The following is a 17,152-nucleotide window of genomic DNA, read 5'->3' as shown; positions in this document are numbered from 1 at the left end:
AAACCTTTTATTCAAATCATAACAAACTTGATAGCCACAGGGCCAGCTGTGTTTACCTAAATTTAAAATAATCTACTGGCAGTTTTCACTGCTGAGTTTTACTGTTTATGTTGGAATGTTTATATTTTGGGCTTTCAGTAAAGGGTATACTTTGTGGTGTACACACATACATATTAATAATGTATATAAAAACATGTTAGTAACTAGTGGAGAAGAGCTTGACTGGTGTTTTTTCTTCTGTTTGAAGAAGTGATTAGGAAAAGACTTGCTGGCTGCTTTCATGGGAAGAGATCAGGAGCTATTATCTCTGAAACAACAGCCAATAATTTCTAGTACAATTAGAGAGAAATATTTCATAGTCCCAATAAAACCATTTGACTTGGATATAGTCATTAAGTAACTTCCTGAAATAACATTACCTTGTTTGAATAATTAGAACATGACTGGTAACATACTTATGTTTATTCAGTACTTTTAATTCTTTTGTTTGCAGGCCACAGACAATTAAAAGGCCTTTAAGTCCTCTGGCCTCTGGTCAAGGTGAGTCACTTATTTGTTTGTTCTATTATTTCTCAGCCATGAACTTAGGTTAGAAGGAAAGGGAAGGCAGATAGATGGCGAGAGCTGCTGAGGTCACAGGGCCACCACGGTCCTGTGTCTGCAGTTGGGCCTCACCCTGCAGAGCTGTACTTGTGTTTCAGTAAGGAGTGTTGCTGTACTGAAGTTCATGGTATTAGGCTAACATAAGATGAAGACTTATTCTGTATATTTTTGGAGATGTACTAATTTCAGTTTTTACTCATCTTTCAGATAAGTGAATATTCAGAAAACTCAAAATTTCCCAAAAGTTGATACTCTATTTAGATTCTCTATATTGGGAGTCTGATTTTAAATTTACTTGTATCTTTATATCTCATTAGCATTTTTCATTTCTGCCTTCACTCAAGGTCTGGCCCAAATGCCACCTTTTCCACAAAACTTTCCCTGGTCCTCTCAAAGTCACCTTATGACATGTAGTCTCACTCAGCCTTCTTTTAATGGGTGTCATTATTGTTGCTTATCTACCTACTGCTCTGCCTTAGTATTCTGGGCATATGGCCAGCATTTATCTGTTCCATCCCTTTATATAGAGCTTGATACATAATAGATGGAGAAGTCCTTTAGGTAAACTGTCAGTGTTTGCAGTCCTCATTGAATGTCTTATCTACAACAGTGAAAGTCATTTGTTCTTTCCTCAAATGATTATTCATCATATACTTGTGCTAGGCACCGTGTAGGTAGCAGAGTGTACAACTGAAGCCCTCAAACCTTGCCTAGTCAATAATAGGCAGAATGGTTTGTTGAATAGACTGATTCAGTGATGATCTGACTTGTTCTGTAGAACGTATATATCCAAGTTCTTTTTATTTATTTTAAAGTTTATTTTATTTTTTTAATTCATTAAGTTTATTGGTACATTTTAGGTGTACAATATAATGGCATTCATCATTGGGAATTTGCACCTGTACATGAAATATCTTGGCCCATGTTCTCTTTGACTATGTGCTTACTGATAAAATCTTTGATGTGCTTTTAGTAAATGTGTAAGTTTATAATTTTTAAAATTTATTTGAAAAGATGCTGATCTCATACAGTCAATAAATATAAATTTTTTTCCTATAAGGCAGTGAGGTTGCATAATTCTGTAAATGTTGACTGACTTAGATCAGGAAAGCCTCTTAAACAAGGCTTTTAGGGTTTGCACAGAGTCACATCCAGTGACTTAAGTGGAAGCTCTTGATTTAATGTCAGATGAAATACAAATTCATAGATAAGTAGCAGTCTTTACTCTGAACTCACATTATAGTCTGATAAATTAACAAGCCTCACTTATGTTAAAGATAAATGGGAGCTGGGCAGGGTGGCTCATGCCCAGCACTCTGGGAAGCGGAGGCAGGGTAATCTCAAGCTTGAGCCCAGCCTGGGCAACTTGCTGAGACCCTGTCTCAAAATAAATAGCAAAGAAAGGGCTGGCGATACAGCCCAGTGCCAAGCCCAGTACTACAGGGAGAGAAAAAAAAGGTAAATAAGAATAGTTTAAATGTTTATCTTTAGGAAACTGGTTAAATGATTTATATAAAGTCACAAGTAGAATACAGCCATAATAAATGTTGGCATAAATTTGCATTCATTCAAATAAAAATTAATAGCACTCAGTAGCACATTGAGGCAAGAAGGCAGAATCAAAACAATGTGTGTATGATATATTTTTATAAGCTATAAAAATATGTAAAATATATAAAAATAGCTATACACAAAGAAAAAGGATATTTAATAAAATATAAGTGGTATTTATCTTGGGGTAGGGAGTTATGGATAACTATCTTTTTTATAAACATATTTGTAGTGAATATATATTTAATAATCAATGATAGCATTAAAGAAAGATGAACAAAATGAAGATAATCTTTCAATCATAAATAAGCAGCCACATACAAACTGTTATATATATATATGTAATTTGAATTTTATCATCTTTGAAGATATTCCTAAGGTTAAATCTTATAATGTCAGTCTGGAGCTTTCAGAGCAATAGTAGAAATCTTTAACAGAAATTACTTTGTAGCTTGAGGACAGTAACTGGAAAAAGTTTCAGGCAGCCAAGTAAACATAAGTTCTTAAGCTATTTGAGAGTACCCTCAGGTGCTGGACTAGGTTTCTCCCTCCTGCCAGCCTGTGTTAAGTCTGGGTGAGTTGCAGCTCCTGGTGGCAGCTCTTAAAGATAGATGCGCAAGGCACCCCAGACAGGATTCCTGTCTCTGCCAGACAGAGTAGCAGTCCTGAGTGTCTTATGGGCAGACCTGTGTGGTGAGCTGATGAACTGAAATGACTCCTGTTTAGAAAGTCTTATTTTTATGAAAGTGTAGCATTATAAAAGGGGCAGATAGAAGTTAATAATAAATGTTTTGTTCTATTTTTCAGGAAAAAGCAAAGGTAAGTATAACTTCTTTCTTATATGTTACATATATGGATTTGCTTATACAGTATTTTATTTATTTATTTATTTATTTATTTATTTATTTATTTAGGTAGGTACTGGGGATCGAACTTGGGTCCTTGCGCTTGCGAGGCAGGCGTCAGAACCACTGAGCTGAATCCCTGGCCCCAATATTTATTTTAAAGAAAAATGCATTTTCCCACTGCTGAGACTCAGAAGAACTGAATTTTTATTTCCTTATAATTCTGGAGGCAGTAGCACAGGTTGAGAAAATGACTGTGTCTGGGCCTTTTTTAATGAACATTTTAGCATTTTAGTTTGGTTTATGATCTTTTTATGTATTTAGGGTAGATTCCTCTGTCATATTTGTAACGTACATTTTACCCAGTTTGAGGTTTGCATTTGGCTTTTGTATATACTTTTCTTATAAACAAACGTTTTAAATTTTTATATAGTCCAATTTATTGCTTATTCCCTTTGTCTTTGCTTATATTATTTGTATGCTTGGTTGAGATTTATTTTTAATATCACCATAAGCAACTGCAGTAAAAAATAACCCTGTATAATGCAGTACTTACCATTTCTATAGTAAATGTAGACCTAAATCTTTGCATAGTTGTAATGATTTCTTATATATTTTATATATTTCAAACAAAACATTTTCATGTGCATATAGTATTGTTATGTTGTAAATTCTTGTCATTTTAATACATGTGTTATTTTACCATGTTAATTAGTTACATTGTATTCTGTCATACTAACTTAGACATTATTGTACATTTTCATTATTCAGGGTTTTAAAACTTGTAACATAATCTTCGAATTTCTTGCCCCTTTTTAAAAATATTATTTCTTTAAAGCATATTTTTAAAAACAAGTTTCTAAAACTATCTTATTAGGTCATAGACTATAATAGGTAATTGAGTTCTGTAACAATTCTATAAATTGCTCTTTTTTTTCTTTTTTGGTACCGGGGATCGAACTCGGGTCCTTGACCTTGTGCAGCAGGCAGCGAAACCGCTGAGCTAAATCCCCGGCCCCTAAATTGCTCTTTTAAAATAGTGAATAGCATGGAATAGTATCTGATATGTAGAAATAACATACCTCTAATGCTGTTTTACAATTTTTGTTCATTTTTATAATTTAAAAAGCAGAATCCTTAATTTATAGTGAGTCCTTAATTTTAATAGCGTGAATTGCTATCTAGGCTAGGTATTTTCCCATTTTGATTGCTTTACCATTTAAATTGTGTATTTTGGCATCAGATTAAACACTCTGTCCAGAAAATGATGAGACTGTGCCTGCCTAAGATGATTCTAAAGCCCTTTCAGGTCTGACCAGCAGATTGGTACTTAACTGAACCTGTACCATTTCTTGCCTCCCTCCTTTGAAGAAGCTACAAATAAGATTTGAACCTTTCGGTTAAATAGTCTTTAAAATATTGGCACAAAATTTGTATAATGTAGCTCAACACTTTGAAAAAACTTGTCTTGGCATTTTTACAAACTTGTGACTTACTTTTCCTTTAATTTCAGAGAACACGTTTTACAGTTGGCTAGAAGGTAATTAGAAATGTTTAAACTTTAAATTTTTTTCATTTTTAGAATCATGAAATTAATCTACAAGATTTACATATGAAATTTTATTTCTAAATCACTGACTCTTTTTAGGCCTCTGTGTAGAAAAGAGAGCATTCTACAGACTTATATCTGGCTTACATGCAAGCATTAATGTGCATTTGAGTGCAAGATATCTTTTACAAGGTAGGTGACATTTACTTTCATGTACTTTTTCACACTTATTTTCAGCATTCTTAAATTCTTCATGGTATTTATCTGAATAGGAAAAGACAGAGTTGCCTGAATATTAGGCTGTTAAAATCTCTTCTGAAGTGGTGGTAATCCAGGAGTATGGAAACTGTTGCTACAATTGAATAGCTCAGCATATTATTAATTCCTTACCATCTTTTAAGAAACTGCTTAAAATCACACTTTGGAAATAATTGTTTTCTTTTGTTGTGGGAATTGAACCAGCTCCTAACAGCAGTTTATTATTTGTTAGATGTGACGTCTGAGCTTTTTTATGGGCCAGCTCTAATGGGTAAAGCATTTTCTGCTGTTCTTTATGTTCAGGGATACTGTTGATAAATGAGACCATGATTCATTTTCGTCTGTAACGTATTTCTCTGGGAATTAGAGGATTTTACCTCTCAGAAACAAAATAGTGACTTTGATTTGAAATAATCCTTCAAACTTGTTAATAATTTTAGATAGTGATTTTTTAATTATGTATTTTGGTTTTATGAATATGTTTACCTTCAGAAATGTGATTTTTATCAGAATTACTTTCTCAATAAAACATTGAATTCATTTTTTCTTTAAGGCTGGGTTTCAGAAGATAAAATCTTAACGGAATTTTTAAAGGGCTAATTTTCTTGGTGGTATATGTATATTTTAAAATACAAAATGAAATTAACTTCGGCAAGTATAAATAACTTAATACAATTAAAATGAAAATTATTTAAGTAAAATTCAGTTTTTAGTATTTTTCTCTTCCCAGATACCTGGCTAGAAACGAAGTGGGGACATAACATTACAGAATTTCAGCAGCGGTTTGATGGAATTCTGACTGAAGGAGAGGGCCCAAGAAGGCTTAAGAACTTGTATTTTCTCTACTTAATTGAATTAAGGGCTTTATCTAAAGTGTTACCATTCTTTGAGCGCCCAGATTTTCAGCTCTTCACTGGAAATAAAATTCAGGATGCAGAAAACAAAATGTTACTTCTGGAAATACTTCATGAAATCAAGTAAGTTATATTGCAACTTATACATTAATAGATGAGTGACAAGTGGTATCTAAAATTCTTCAATATTTATGTAGAGAAAGGAAAACTGTTTGAAAAATAATTAAAAGCTAATTTTGCTCATGGGACCTTTCAGATCAAGTTTTGCTTTTATTTTGATCTGTGTACCAAAAACCCAAATTTTTAAATTTAAGAGCCATTTTTTTAGTACGTGACACTTGCATTATTTTTATATTTAGTTGGAACACATTGAGTTTGGGGCCAAACCTCTACTATGTTATACAGTTAACATTTATTCAAGAAAATAATTTGTTTGCATCAAAGTGTTGTTTTTACTGTTTTCTGCTCTATTTGAATTATATTATTTATTATTGACCAGCAAAATACTATATTAGCAAGGCCTTTAATATTTATAATGCATGAAAATAAATATTTTTTATTCTAAAACGCAGGTCATTTCCTTTGCATTTTGATGAGAATTCACTTTTTGCTGGGGATAAAAAAGAAGCCCAAAAACTAAAGGTAATTATTTTATACTTTAATTGATAGATATAAACTGATTAACATATGCAGGTATGAATATAAATTCAGGTATTATTCATAAAAATGGAGAATAAAATGATATTTACCAGAAGCTGGTGAGGGGAATGGAAGAAGAGAAGAAGGCGTTGATTACAGGGTACTGAGTTTCAGTTAGAAGAATAAGCTTGAGTAATCTATTTCACAGAGTGGTGACTATAAGAAGTAATAATAAATTTTACATTTCAAAGTTGTTAAGAGTCGATTCTAAATGTTCTCACTACAAAAAAAAATAAGTATGTGAGGTATAATGGATTTGTCAGTTAGCCTAATCATTTCACATTGCAAACCTAACATCAAAACATAACATTGTACCCCATAAACATATAGAATAACTTGTCAGTTTTAAAAATAAGCCCTTGTATTTATACTTAACAGTAAATCATGATATATATCCTGAAATTATAAGAAAAATTGGAGTCATAGTTTTCCTTATAGGCAGGTCCAACTTAAGGTTTACTTTTTTATTATCTTTAAAATAACAACTAGGGGTCAGGCGTAGAGTTCAGTGATAGAACACGTGCTGAGCACACTTGAGGCCCTGGGTTTGTTCCCAGCACCACCCCCAACCCCCAATCTCCAAAGCAAAACAAAAACCCCTACAAAATAACAAGCTGTGTATTTCTGTACCCTCTATAGATGGCTGTCACATTGATGGTTTTCTGTAATAAATAGGGTGTATAAATTAAACTGAAGGACCCAGAACACATATTAGTTTGTCTTTTTGCTGAAGAAAATTCTAAAAATAGCATTGATTAAATTAAAGTATAGGGTTTATGGGTAGCAGGCACTGTGTGACGTTTCGTCAGGCAGCTTACGCACTGAGAATTAAAGGTAGGTAACAATGCTGGCATGAGGCTATGGGAGGGATGCACCTGATACACACAGAATGAGTGGGATGTGGTCATTGCCTTGCTTCTTAAAGGGGTGTGACCTCAGGTCAGACTGTCCTACTGTGGATATGCCACCAAATGCTACAAAAATAAAATCTTACTAGGAAGACTTATTAAACACTATGTGTGGAACATGATTTTTGTCATTAAAGGGAGACACATCTACCTTCAAGGGATTTCCAGACTCTTTGGGAAGTGGAGTAAAATTATATTACTGTTGTCTTTACAAAGCTATTTGTCAGTAAAAGGAGTAGGCCCTTAATACCATGGGGCTGTATCTGATTTAATTGGAGTATTTATAACCAGCTTCCTCTGTTTTTCATGGTTTCTTTCCATGATGAAGAAACTGTTTTTATGCAGCTTGCAAAAGAGAGTGCTGTTAGATAATAGTTCTTGCCCTCCCATCTATCTCCTGCTTAAAGCATTTTTGCTATAAAAACATACCTCAGTGGTTATATAATCTCCCAAACAGCTTCTAGGAACTGGAAAGTGAGGGGGAAGATGCTTGAATAAGACTTATTTTTTGCCTACTATTTTTTTTTTTTTTTGGTACTGGGGATTAAACTCGGGTTCTTGTGCTGGGGAGGCAGGTGGCAGAACTACTGAGCTAAATCCCTGGCTTGCCTACTATTTTTAATATGTTCCTTATTTTTAGTTTACTTGCTGGTTTATTGGAGAGTGTTTTGGCATCAGCCTTTTTTAGATTGTGCATATTAGAAATATTTCTCGCAATGTTTTAATTTGATTGAAACTCCCAAATGCTTAGCTTTCATGTTCTATGAAGATTATGCAGAGTCCTTACCTAACAGACTTTTTCTGAATCCAGTTTTAAACAAAAGTGTAAAAAAAAAAGCATGTGAACGTCAGAGATTTCCTTTTTCTAAAAGTACTTTGTGGTAAAATAAACATCATTGATTTGAACAATCATTTATAAATTCATTTTAAATACCTAATTGTGATTCCTTTATACTCAGTATATGTCTAGAAATAGAGGATTTACCTAAAACAAATATTTACTGTTGAATTTAAAATAGAATAAGGTCTCATGGGCAACTGAAGTTTTGTTCATAAAATCTTTTCCTACACCAATGTCTTTAAGAGTTCTACCTAACCTCTGTTCCAGCTGGTTCAGTGTTTCTGTTTTAATATTTAGATCTTTAATCCATTTCGATTTTAGTTTAGTGCATGGTGTGAGATACAGGTCTAGTTTTAATCTTTGGCAAGTTCAAACCCAATTTTTGCAGCACCATTTATTGAAGAGGCTATCTTTCCTCCTGTGAGGGTGTTTGGCTCCTTTATCGAAGATGAGGTGGCTGAGGGTGTCTGGAGTTGTTTCTGCATCTTGTAATCTGTTCCACTGGTCCTCAGGTCTCTTTCTTTGCCAGTACCATGCTGTTTTTATCACAGTAGCTTTGTACTATAGTTTTGAGTTGGGGGTTGAGATACCCTCTGCCATGTCTCTGTTGCCTAGGATTACTTTTGCTATTCTAGATCTCCTCTTGTTCGAAATGAATTTTTGGATTGTTTTCTCAAGGTCTGTGAAGTATGCTGCTGGAATTTCAGTTGGATTGCATTGAATCTATATAGCAGTTTTGGAAGTATGGCCATTTTCACTATGTTGATTCTTCCCAGGAGTAAGGGATGTCTTTGCATTTTCTTTCTTTTTTTTTTGGTACTGGGGATTGAACTCGGGTCCTTGTGCTTGTGAGGCAGGCAGAAGAACCACTGAGCTAAATCCCTGGCCCTGTCTTTCCATTTTTTGATATCTTTTTCAATCTGTCTTTTCCGAATGTTATAGTTTTCAGAGAAGAGGTCTTTGATTTCTTTTGTTAGGTTGATTCCTAGGTATTTCAGTTTTTTGGATGCTATTGTGAAAGGAATTGTTTGCCCTATTTCTCTCTCAGTGATCTTGTTCATGTAGAGAAAAGATATAGATTTTTGTATGTTGACCTTGTATCCAGCTACTGTACTGAATTTGGTTATTATGTCCAGAAGACTTTTGGTGGAGTTCTTGGGGTCTTTTATATAGAGTATCATGTCATCTGCAAATAATGACAATTTGACTTCTTTGTTCCTATCTTTATTCCTTTTCTTTCTCTTGTCTAATTGCTGTGGCTAATGTTTCCAAGACTATATTGAACAGGAGTGGTAGAGCAGAGCTGCCCCCAGCGCCGAGGAGGTGAGCCACACAAGTGCTAGCAGCACACATCTCTCTGTTGGAATGAGAAGACACTTAAAAAAGTTTCAAAACTAGTCTCTCAGATCACCAAAAGTAACTGCAAAGGGAAAGGAGATGGAACACTCTGATACTCAAACACCTGGACTCCCTGAACTGGCAACAAAAGAGGATCTGGAAAAAATGAAATCAGAAATAATTTCTCAGATAACAGCAGAGATTGTGCCCATAGTGTAAGACATTATTAATAAATCTAGAGAGGACACAGATAAAAAAATAGAGGAGCTGAGGAACACGATGGAATCCCAACAGGAAACAAGTGGAATCCATAAAACAGATGCAAACAGATTTCCGGAGATTAAAAACTCCATTGAAAGTTTACACAGCAGAATGAGCCAATGTGAGGACAGAATTTCAGATATAGAAGATAAGATTGCAATTAGTGATCAGAAAAAGTAGAATTTCTTTAAAACAGCAAGGGACCACAAGAAATCAGTCCAGCAGCTGCTAGACGAAGCAAAGAAGAATAACATAAGACGGATCAGAGTCAGTGAAGAAACAGGAGAGAGTACAGGCAACATAAAAAAACTTCACAGAAGTGATGGCAGAAAACTTCCCAAGTAGGGGAAAAGAACTTGACATACACGTAAGTGAGGCATATAGGACTCCAGTTAGCCTTACTCAAAAAAAATCTCCACATAGGCATATAATAGTTAAGATTCCAGAAACCCAACAGAAGAATAAAATTCTACAAGCAGATAGAGAAAAGAAAGACATCACATACAAAGGAAAGCCCATCAAAATTACAGCAAACTTTTCAACACAAATCCTCAAGCCAAGAAGAGTTTGGAGTGATGTATTTCAAGCTGTAAAGGAAAACAGCCTCCAACCCAGATTGATGTACCCTGCAAAATTATCTTTCAAAATTGATGGAGAAATAAGATACTTTCATGACAAAGAGCACCTTAGGAACTTCATGAATACCAAACCAGCACTCCAAAAAATTTTAGATAGTATCCTAGGAAAAGACAATGAGGATCACAACCCCAGGAAGCCCAGCAGAATGAATCTGTTGGGGACGACAAGAAGTTAAAGGCAAAGGGTGAGAATCCAACAAAAAGAAAAAGTCATGACAATGATAAGGCAATACGTATCAGTTAAAACCATCAATGTTAATGGTCTCAACACCAATCTAAAGAAGTAGACTGGCAGAAAGGGTCAAGAAGCAAGATCCAACAATATGCTGTATGGAAGAAACACAATTCAAAAAGAAACTCATAGACTGAAAGTTAAAGGGTGGAAAACAATACTTCATGTGACAGGGACTGGAAAAAAAGCAGGAGTAGCTATCCTCTTTGCAGATCAAGTGGATTTCAAACCAGCACTGATTAAGAGACAAAGAAGGACACTATATCTTTCTAAAGGGAACAATCCAAGAAGAAGAGATGACAGTCATTAATATATATGCACCAAATACTAGTGTACCCAACTATATAAAATAAATACTAACAGACATGAAAAATCGTATAAACTTTAATACAGTAGTAATGGGGGATGTTAATACCCCACTCTCATAAATAGGTCAACTAGAAAAAAAATAAACAACAAAGTACTAGAACTCAAACTCTTGAAATGAATTTAACAGATGTTTACAGAGTGTTCCACCCCACAAAATCAGAATACACATTCTTTTCAGCTGCACATAGGTCGTTCTTCAAAATAGACCACATACTCACTCATAGAACATGTTTAATTAAGTGCAAAGGAATTGAAGTTATTCCCTGTATATTGTCAGACCATAGTGCAATGAAATTGGAGATCAACAGCAAAAGAAACCACAAGAATTTCATAAACACATGGAAACTGCACAACACACTTCTGAATAACCAATTGGTCACAGAGGAAATTAAAGAAGAAATCAGACAATTCCCACAATTAAATGACAATGACAATACCACATAGAGGAATCTATGGGACACAGTGAAAGCAGTCTTACGAGAGAAATTCATAGCAGTGAATACTCATATTAGGAAAACAGAGCAAGCCCAATTAAACAACCTGATGCTGAACCTCAAGTTTCTAGAAAAAGAGCAGGACAAACCCAAAGCTCATACAAGGAAGGAAATTATAAAGATCAGAGCAGAAATCAATTCAATGGAGACTATGAGAATGATACAAAAAATTAATGAAGCCAAGAGTTGGTTCTTTGAAAGAATAAACAAAATTGAAAAACCTTTAGCCAACCTTATCAGAAAAAAAACAAAAGGCCCAAATCCATGCAATTAGAAATGAAAAGGGTGAAATTACAACAGACCCAGCAGAAATCCAGAGGATCATCAATACCTTCTTCCAGAACCTACACACCAATAACATGGAAAACACAGAAGAAATGGACAGATTCCTAGATCAGTATGAATTACCAAATTGAACGAAGATGACCTAAAAATTCTAAACAACCCAGTATCAATCAATGAAATTGAAAATGTAAATAAAAACTTACCAATTAAGAAAAGGCCGGGTCCTGATGGCTTCACTGCTGAATTCTACAAGACATTTAGAGAAGAACTACTGCCACTACTTGTTGAACTCTTCAACGAAATTGAAAGGGAAGTGGGGCTGGGGATTTAGCTCAGTGGTTCCGCCGCCTGCCCTGCAAGCTCAAGGATCCAAGTTTGATCCCCGGTACCAAAAAAAAAATTGAAAGGGAAGCAATACTTGCGAATTCATTCCTGGAAAGAAGCATCACCTTGATCCCCAAAGCAGAGAAAGACCCAACCGAAAATGAGAACTATAGGCCAATCTCACTAATGAACATAGATGCAAAAATCCTTAATAAGATACTGGCAAATAGAATGCAGAAGATTATCAGGAAGATCATACATCCTGACCAAGTGGGATTTATCCCAGAGGTGCAGGGATGGTTCAACATCTGCAAATCAATAAATGGAATATACTATATCAATAGAGCCAAGGACAGAAATCATATGATCATCTCAATAGATGCAGGAAAAGCATTTGACAAAATCCAACATGCATTTATGATAAAAACCCTTCAAAAAATTTGAATAGATGCTCTCTACCTTAATCTGAGAAAAGCCATCTATGAAAAACCAACAGCCAATATCATACTAAATGGTCAAAAACTGAAATCTTTCACACTAAAATATGAAGTGTGATTTTTTTCTTTAAGTGAAGGTCAAAATGCTAGTTTAAGGGATACCTTAAATCATGAAATCTGTCTAAAATAGTAATGGGTAGTTTTTTTGAACAGTAGGTTTCAAATTAGTTTACCTCTTACTGAACAGGCCCAGAGAATATTAAGAATATATGGAAACAACTCCAGACATACTCAGCCACCTCATCTTTGACAAAGGAGCCAAACACCTTCACTGGAGGAAAGATAGCCTCTTTAATAAATGATGCAGGAGGGGCCAGGAATTTAGCTCAGTGGTTCCGCTGCCTCCCTCGCAAGCGCAAGGTCCCGAGTTCCATCCCCAGTACCAAAAAAATAAATAAATAAACAGTACTGGAAATATTGGGTTCCGACTTGCCAAAGATTAAAACTAGACCCATATCTGTCACCATGCACTAAACTAAAATCAATAAGGATTAAAGATCTAAATGTTAGAAACACTAAACCTTGTGGAAGAGAGGGTAGGTAGAACTCTTGAAAACATTGGTGTAGGAAAAGACTTCATAAAAACCTCAGTCGCACATGAACTTGTACAAAGAATTAACAACTGGGATCTCATCTTATTAAAAAGCTTCTGCACAGCAAGAGAAACCACCAACAGAGTGAAGAGACAACCCACAGCGTGGGAAAAAATTTTTACTTGCTGTTCCTCAGACAAAGGTCTACTATCTAGAATATGTAAAGACCTTCAAAAAATCAGACCTCCCAAATTTAAAGACCCAGTCCAAAAAATGAGCATCTGAAATGAACAGACATTTCTCAGAGAAGCATATGAAAAAATGTTCAACATCACTGGTCATCTGAGAGATGCAAATGAAAACCCTGAGATTACACCTCACTCCAGAAAGAATGGCTACTATCAAGAAATCAACCAATAACAAATGCTGGCGGGGTTGTGGGGAATAAAGGAACCCTTCTCCACTGTTGGTGGGAGTGTAGACTGGTGCAACCACTGTGGAAATCAGTATGGAGATATCTCAAAGAACTAGGACTGGACCCATTTTTGACCTAGCTATTCCCCTGCTGGGTGTCTTCCCCAAAGAATTAAAAGAATCATACCACAGCAGTACATGTGCACCCATGTTTATAGCAGCATGGTTTGTAATACTAAAACTTGGAAGCAGCCCAAATGCCCATCAACTAGTGACTGGATAAAGAAGATGTGGTTTTGTTTTGTTTTGTTTATAAAATGGAGTACTATTTAGCCATAAAGAATGATACAGACATTTATAGCTAAATGGATGCACATTGAGGCGATACACTAAAGTGAAATAAATAGGATACACATATGTAAATACTGAATAGTTTCTCTGGTGTCAAAAACTGAAAGTGTAAATGAGGACCAAAATGTATAATAGATAATGTGAAATAGGAAGAAAAGGTCCAAAGGGGAAGGGGAAGTAGGGGTGAGGTAGGAGAAAGGAAAGAAGGGAAAGGAAAAAATATGAGAAAAGGAAAAAACAGAAACAAAGCCTTCGTAAATAGGGAGGGATGGAGGAGTTGAAGGGAGGGCAGGGAATTGGGGAGAAAATAGGAACCAATATACCGCGTGTACAGGTACAAACTCCCAATGATGATTGCTATTTTGCATACCTAAAATGTACAAATAAACTTAATTTAAAAAAGAATATATGGAAACAGTATTAATAGTTTGAGCTTTCTGTGAAATAAAAGATCTGGTGGTCTTGCTGTAAATCTTTTACGTGTTATGGTTGTTTCAAAGTCTCCAGTTGAATAAAGCATCAGGACAATGTCTGTCTCCAGAGTAAACTGAGGACTGCTTTGAATGTAGTGGATGCCAGTCTTTGCTTATATTTATTCAGTGATGGATCTGTGATCCTGGTTTCCTCTGGTTGAGCCCAGTGTTTAGTTTAGCACATTTTTTGCCTTACAAATTACAGACCAAGTGAAATATTTGGTGTTATATCTGGAATGTTGGTTTTCTGCTTAAAATACTGGAAGCTTAGGATTCCACTCTTAGGACCAGGATAGACCGAGTCCCTTGGAGGATCCATTAATAATTTCTACTGTCGTAAAAGAAGGATGTGTTCTTGGTTTCCCTCTTTTATTTCTCATTTCTTAAGGACATATACTACTTTTGGATAAGCTAGATGCATGTTACTATTATAAACAATATAATACCCCAGTATTGATATATGATTATGTAGTGAATACATAAAAATAGAGGAACAATAAACACCATATTCAGCATAGCAGTGGAGGATGGGATACAGAAATTTCGAGGGATACATGGGAAACTTCAGTTGTACTTAGAATAGTTTCTTTCTAAAACTTAGTAGTGGGTAATAAGTGTTTATTATATTTTGAGTATTTTTTGTGTTAATAATAAAAGAAAATCTGATTATTCTACCTAATTAATAGCAGAAAGAACAGCCGTAATTTAACTGTTGTGAAACTAAAGATCTCCTTCCTTCTCTCCCTCTCTTTTTCCCTTTTTGATAAATGATGTCTTCTAACCCCTGTCCTGTCACAATCGACAGGCAGTTAATAACCACATACAATAGGGCCCATCAGCTCGGTTGCTTTTTATGTTTTGGCAGATAGTTTAACTTTGGAGTCAGGCAGGCCTGGGTTCTAAGTTTGCTTCTTACTCGATGAGAATTTAGGTAAGGTACCTAATTTCTCTGAGTCTTATGTTTAACCCATTGGGATAGCTTATAATAATATCTACTTTTTAAAATTTATGGTGATGATGAAATATGGTTGTACCTGTAAAGATTTTGGTGTACAAGAGATGCTCAATGAATGTTAGTTCTTTTCTGTTACTGCTACTACATAGTATCTTGCCCAGTGTTAAACACATAAAAGGCACTCAGAAAATACTTATTATATGTGCTACCAAAGTGAGCACTCAGAAAATACTTATTTGATGACTACATATTACATCTTGGGTTTTTTTTTTTTAGTATTGAGGACTGAATCCAAGTCCCTGCACATGCTAGGCAAGTGCACTCTATCACTGAGCTCCATACATCCTCAGACCTACATAGTACATCTTAGTAAAATTTTGTTAACTTGCTTTTAGGAGGACTTTCGGCTGCATTTTAGAAATATTTCAAGAATCATGGATTGTGTTGGTTGTTTTAAATGTCGACTGTGGGGAAAGCTTCAGGTAAGCAAATCAAGCTCATTCTTCTCTAATTACCCTTTGCATGAATTTTCTTAATTTTCTTTTTTTCTTCTATTATAGACTCAAGGTTTGGGCACTGCTCTGAAGATTTTGTTTTCTGAGAAATTGATAGCAAATATGGCAGAAAGTGGACCCAGTTATGAATTCCATCTAACCAGACAAGAAATAGTTTCATTTTTTAATGCATTTGGAAGGTTAGTTTGAATGTACTGAAATTGTTTCTGCTAGCTAAGTAAGTCTAATGCAACATTTATACTCTCAGATAAAACTTGGTAAGGAACAGCCCTTTTAGTACAATGATGTCCTTACAAATTATATGATCTTATGAAATACCTCAAGTATGTTGATACACATAATCATTAGATGATTTTTAAATATCTGTTGACTCTTATTTCATGATTAAGTTTAGATTGGTACAGATATTCACCTCAATAAACTTGTCCATGTTTTTCTAATTGTTTAAAAGCATTTTTTTGTGCTGTCCAGTTTTTTTGAAAGTCTTGGAAAAATCATGTTGTTTAATATAGGTGTATATATGTTTATGAACTCACCATTATATAAAAGTATTAATTCTTATAAAAATAGTTATTTCCTGCAAAAATGATTGAGAGTATGAAATAAGGAGCATACATCCAAAAGTTTGATGGTTGTGGTGCACATACCTGTAGTCCCAGATACAAGGGAGGCTGAGGAGGGAAGAGTGAGTTTGAGGTCAGCCCGGGCAACTCAGTAAGGCCTTCTCAAGCTGAAAAGGACTGAAGGTGCAGCTCGGCACTCCGAGATGTCAACCTGTACTGGGGTGGGAGGGGAGGAGTTTATTTATAGATGTCCTTCATTCTGGGTTATCAAGGTAAAGAAGGCTGAGATTCATAAATACTTTGAACATGCTTTTAGGGGCTGGAGACTGAACCTGGGGCTTTACACATGCCAGGCAAGTTCTCTGCCACTGAGCTGCACCCCAGTCCTCCACATGAACATTATTTTTAAGGACTGTGTTTCTTCACTTAAAAAATATGATTTAGTATTCTGGGCTTGAGATAATTGAGCAGCCTGGGTACTTCCCTAGCACCCAGGAGCCTGACAGCTATGTTCCCTTGCCTTTTCTGCTACCTTTATCTTGCTGGAAAGCACAGCCAAAGTGCACTACAATAATGAACACATGCCTCCAACTAACAAGGAAAGACTTCACTTTTTATAAAGTTCAGTGAGAATAATGGGGTCACACGCTCATTTACTGTTCTCACTCTTTATCAGTCTAATAACTTTGAAAGTATGTGTATACTTGTGAATATTTAAAATGTGTTTTAATATTTCTAGTGTTTATATTATGGACTTAAATGTTAAGCATATGAAGATATTTATGAACACTTAAAATACCTT

The 17,152-nt window shown here is 35.1% G+C and overlaps 1 protein-coding gene across 1 annotated transcript in view; it reads left to right on the top strand.

The window, feature by feature from the left end:
* Positions 1–17,152, top strand: part of Ero1a (endoplasmic reticulum oxidoreductase 1 alpha) — a 50,566-nt gene that overhangs the window by 29,939 nt on the left and 3,475 nt on the right. The window contains exons 8-15 of the mRNA XM_004835530.3: positions 494–540; positions 2,962–2,973; positions 4,513–4,539; positions 4,648–4,740; positions 5,537–5,783; positions 6,233–6,302; positions 15,668–15,754; positions 15,833–15,966. Coding sequence (XP_004835587.1) covers positions 494–540; positions 2,962–2,973; positions 4,513–4,539; positions 4,648–4,740; positions 5,537–5,783; positions 6,233–6,302; positions 15,668–15,754; positions 15,833–15,966 — 717 coding nt within the window. The remainder of the gene's footprint in view (positions 1–493; positions 541–2,961; positions 2,974–4,512; positions 4,540–4,647; positions 4,741–5,536; positions 5,784–6,232; positions 6,303–15,667; positions 15,755–15,832; positions 15,967–17,152) is intronic.

Source organism: Heterocephalus glaber, unplaced genomic scaffold (genome assembly GCF_053883595.1).
Source record: "Heterocephalus glaber isolate CG9 unplaced genomic scaffold, H.glaber_assembly_v1.0 deba00000901, whole genome shotgun sequence".
NCBI lineage: Eukaryota > Metazoa > Chordata > Mammalia > Rodentia > Bathyergidae > Heterocephalus > Heterocephalus glaber.
This window is presented reverse-complemented; position numbering and strand designations above follow the sequence as displayed.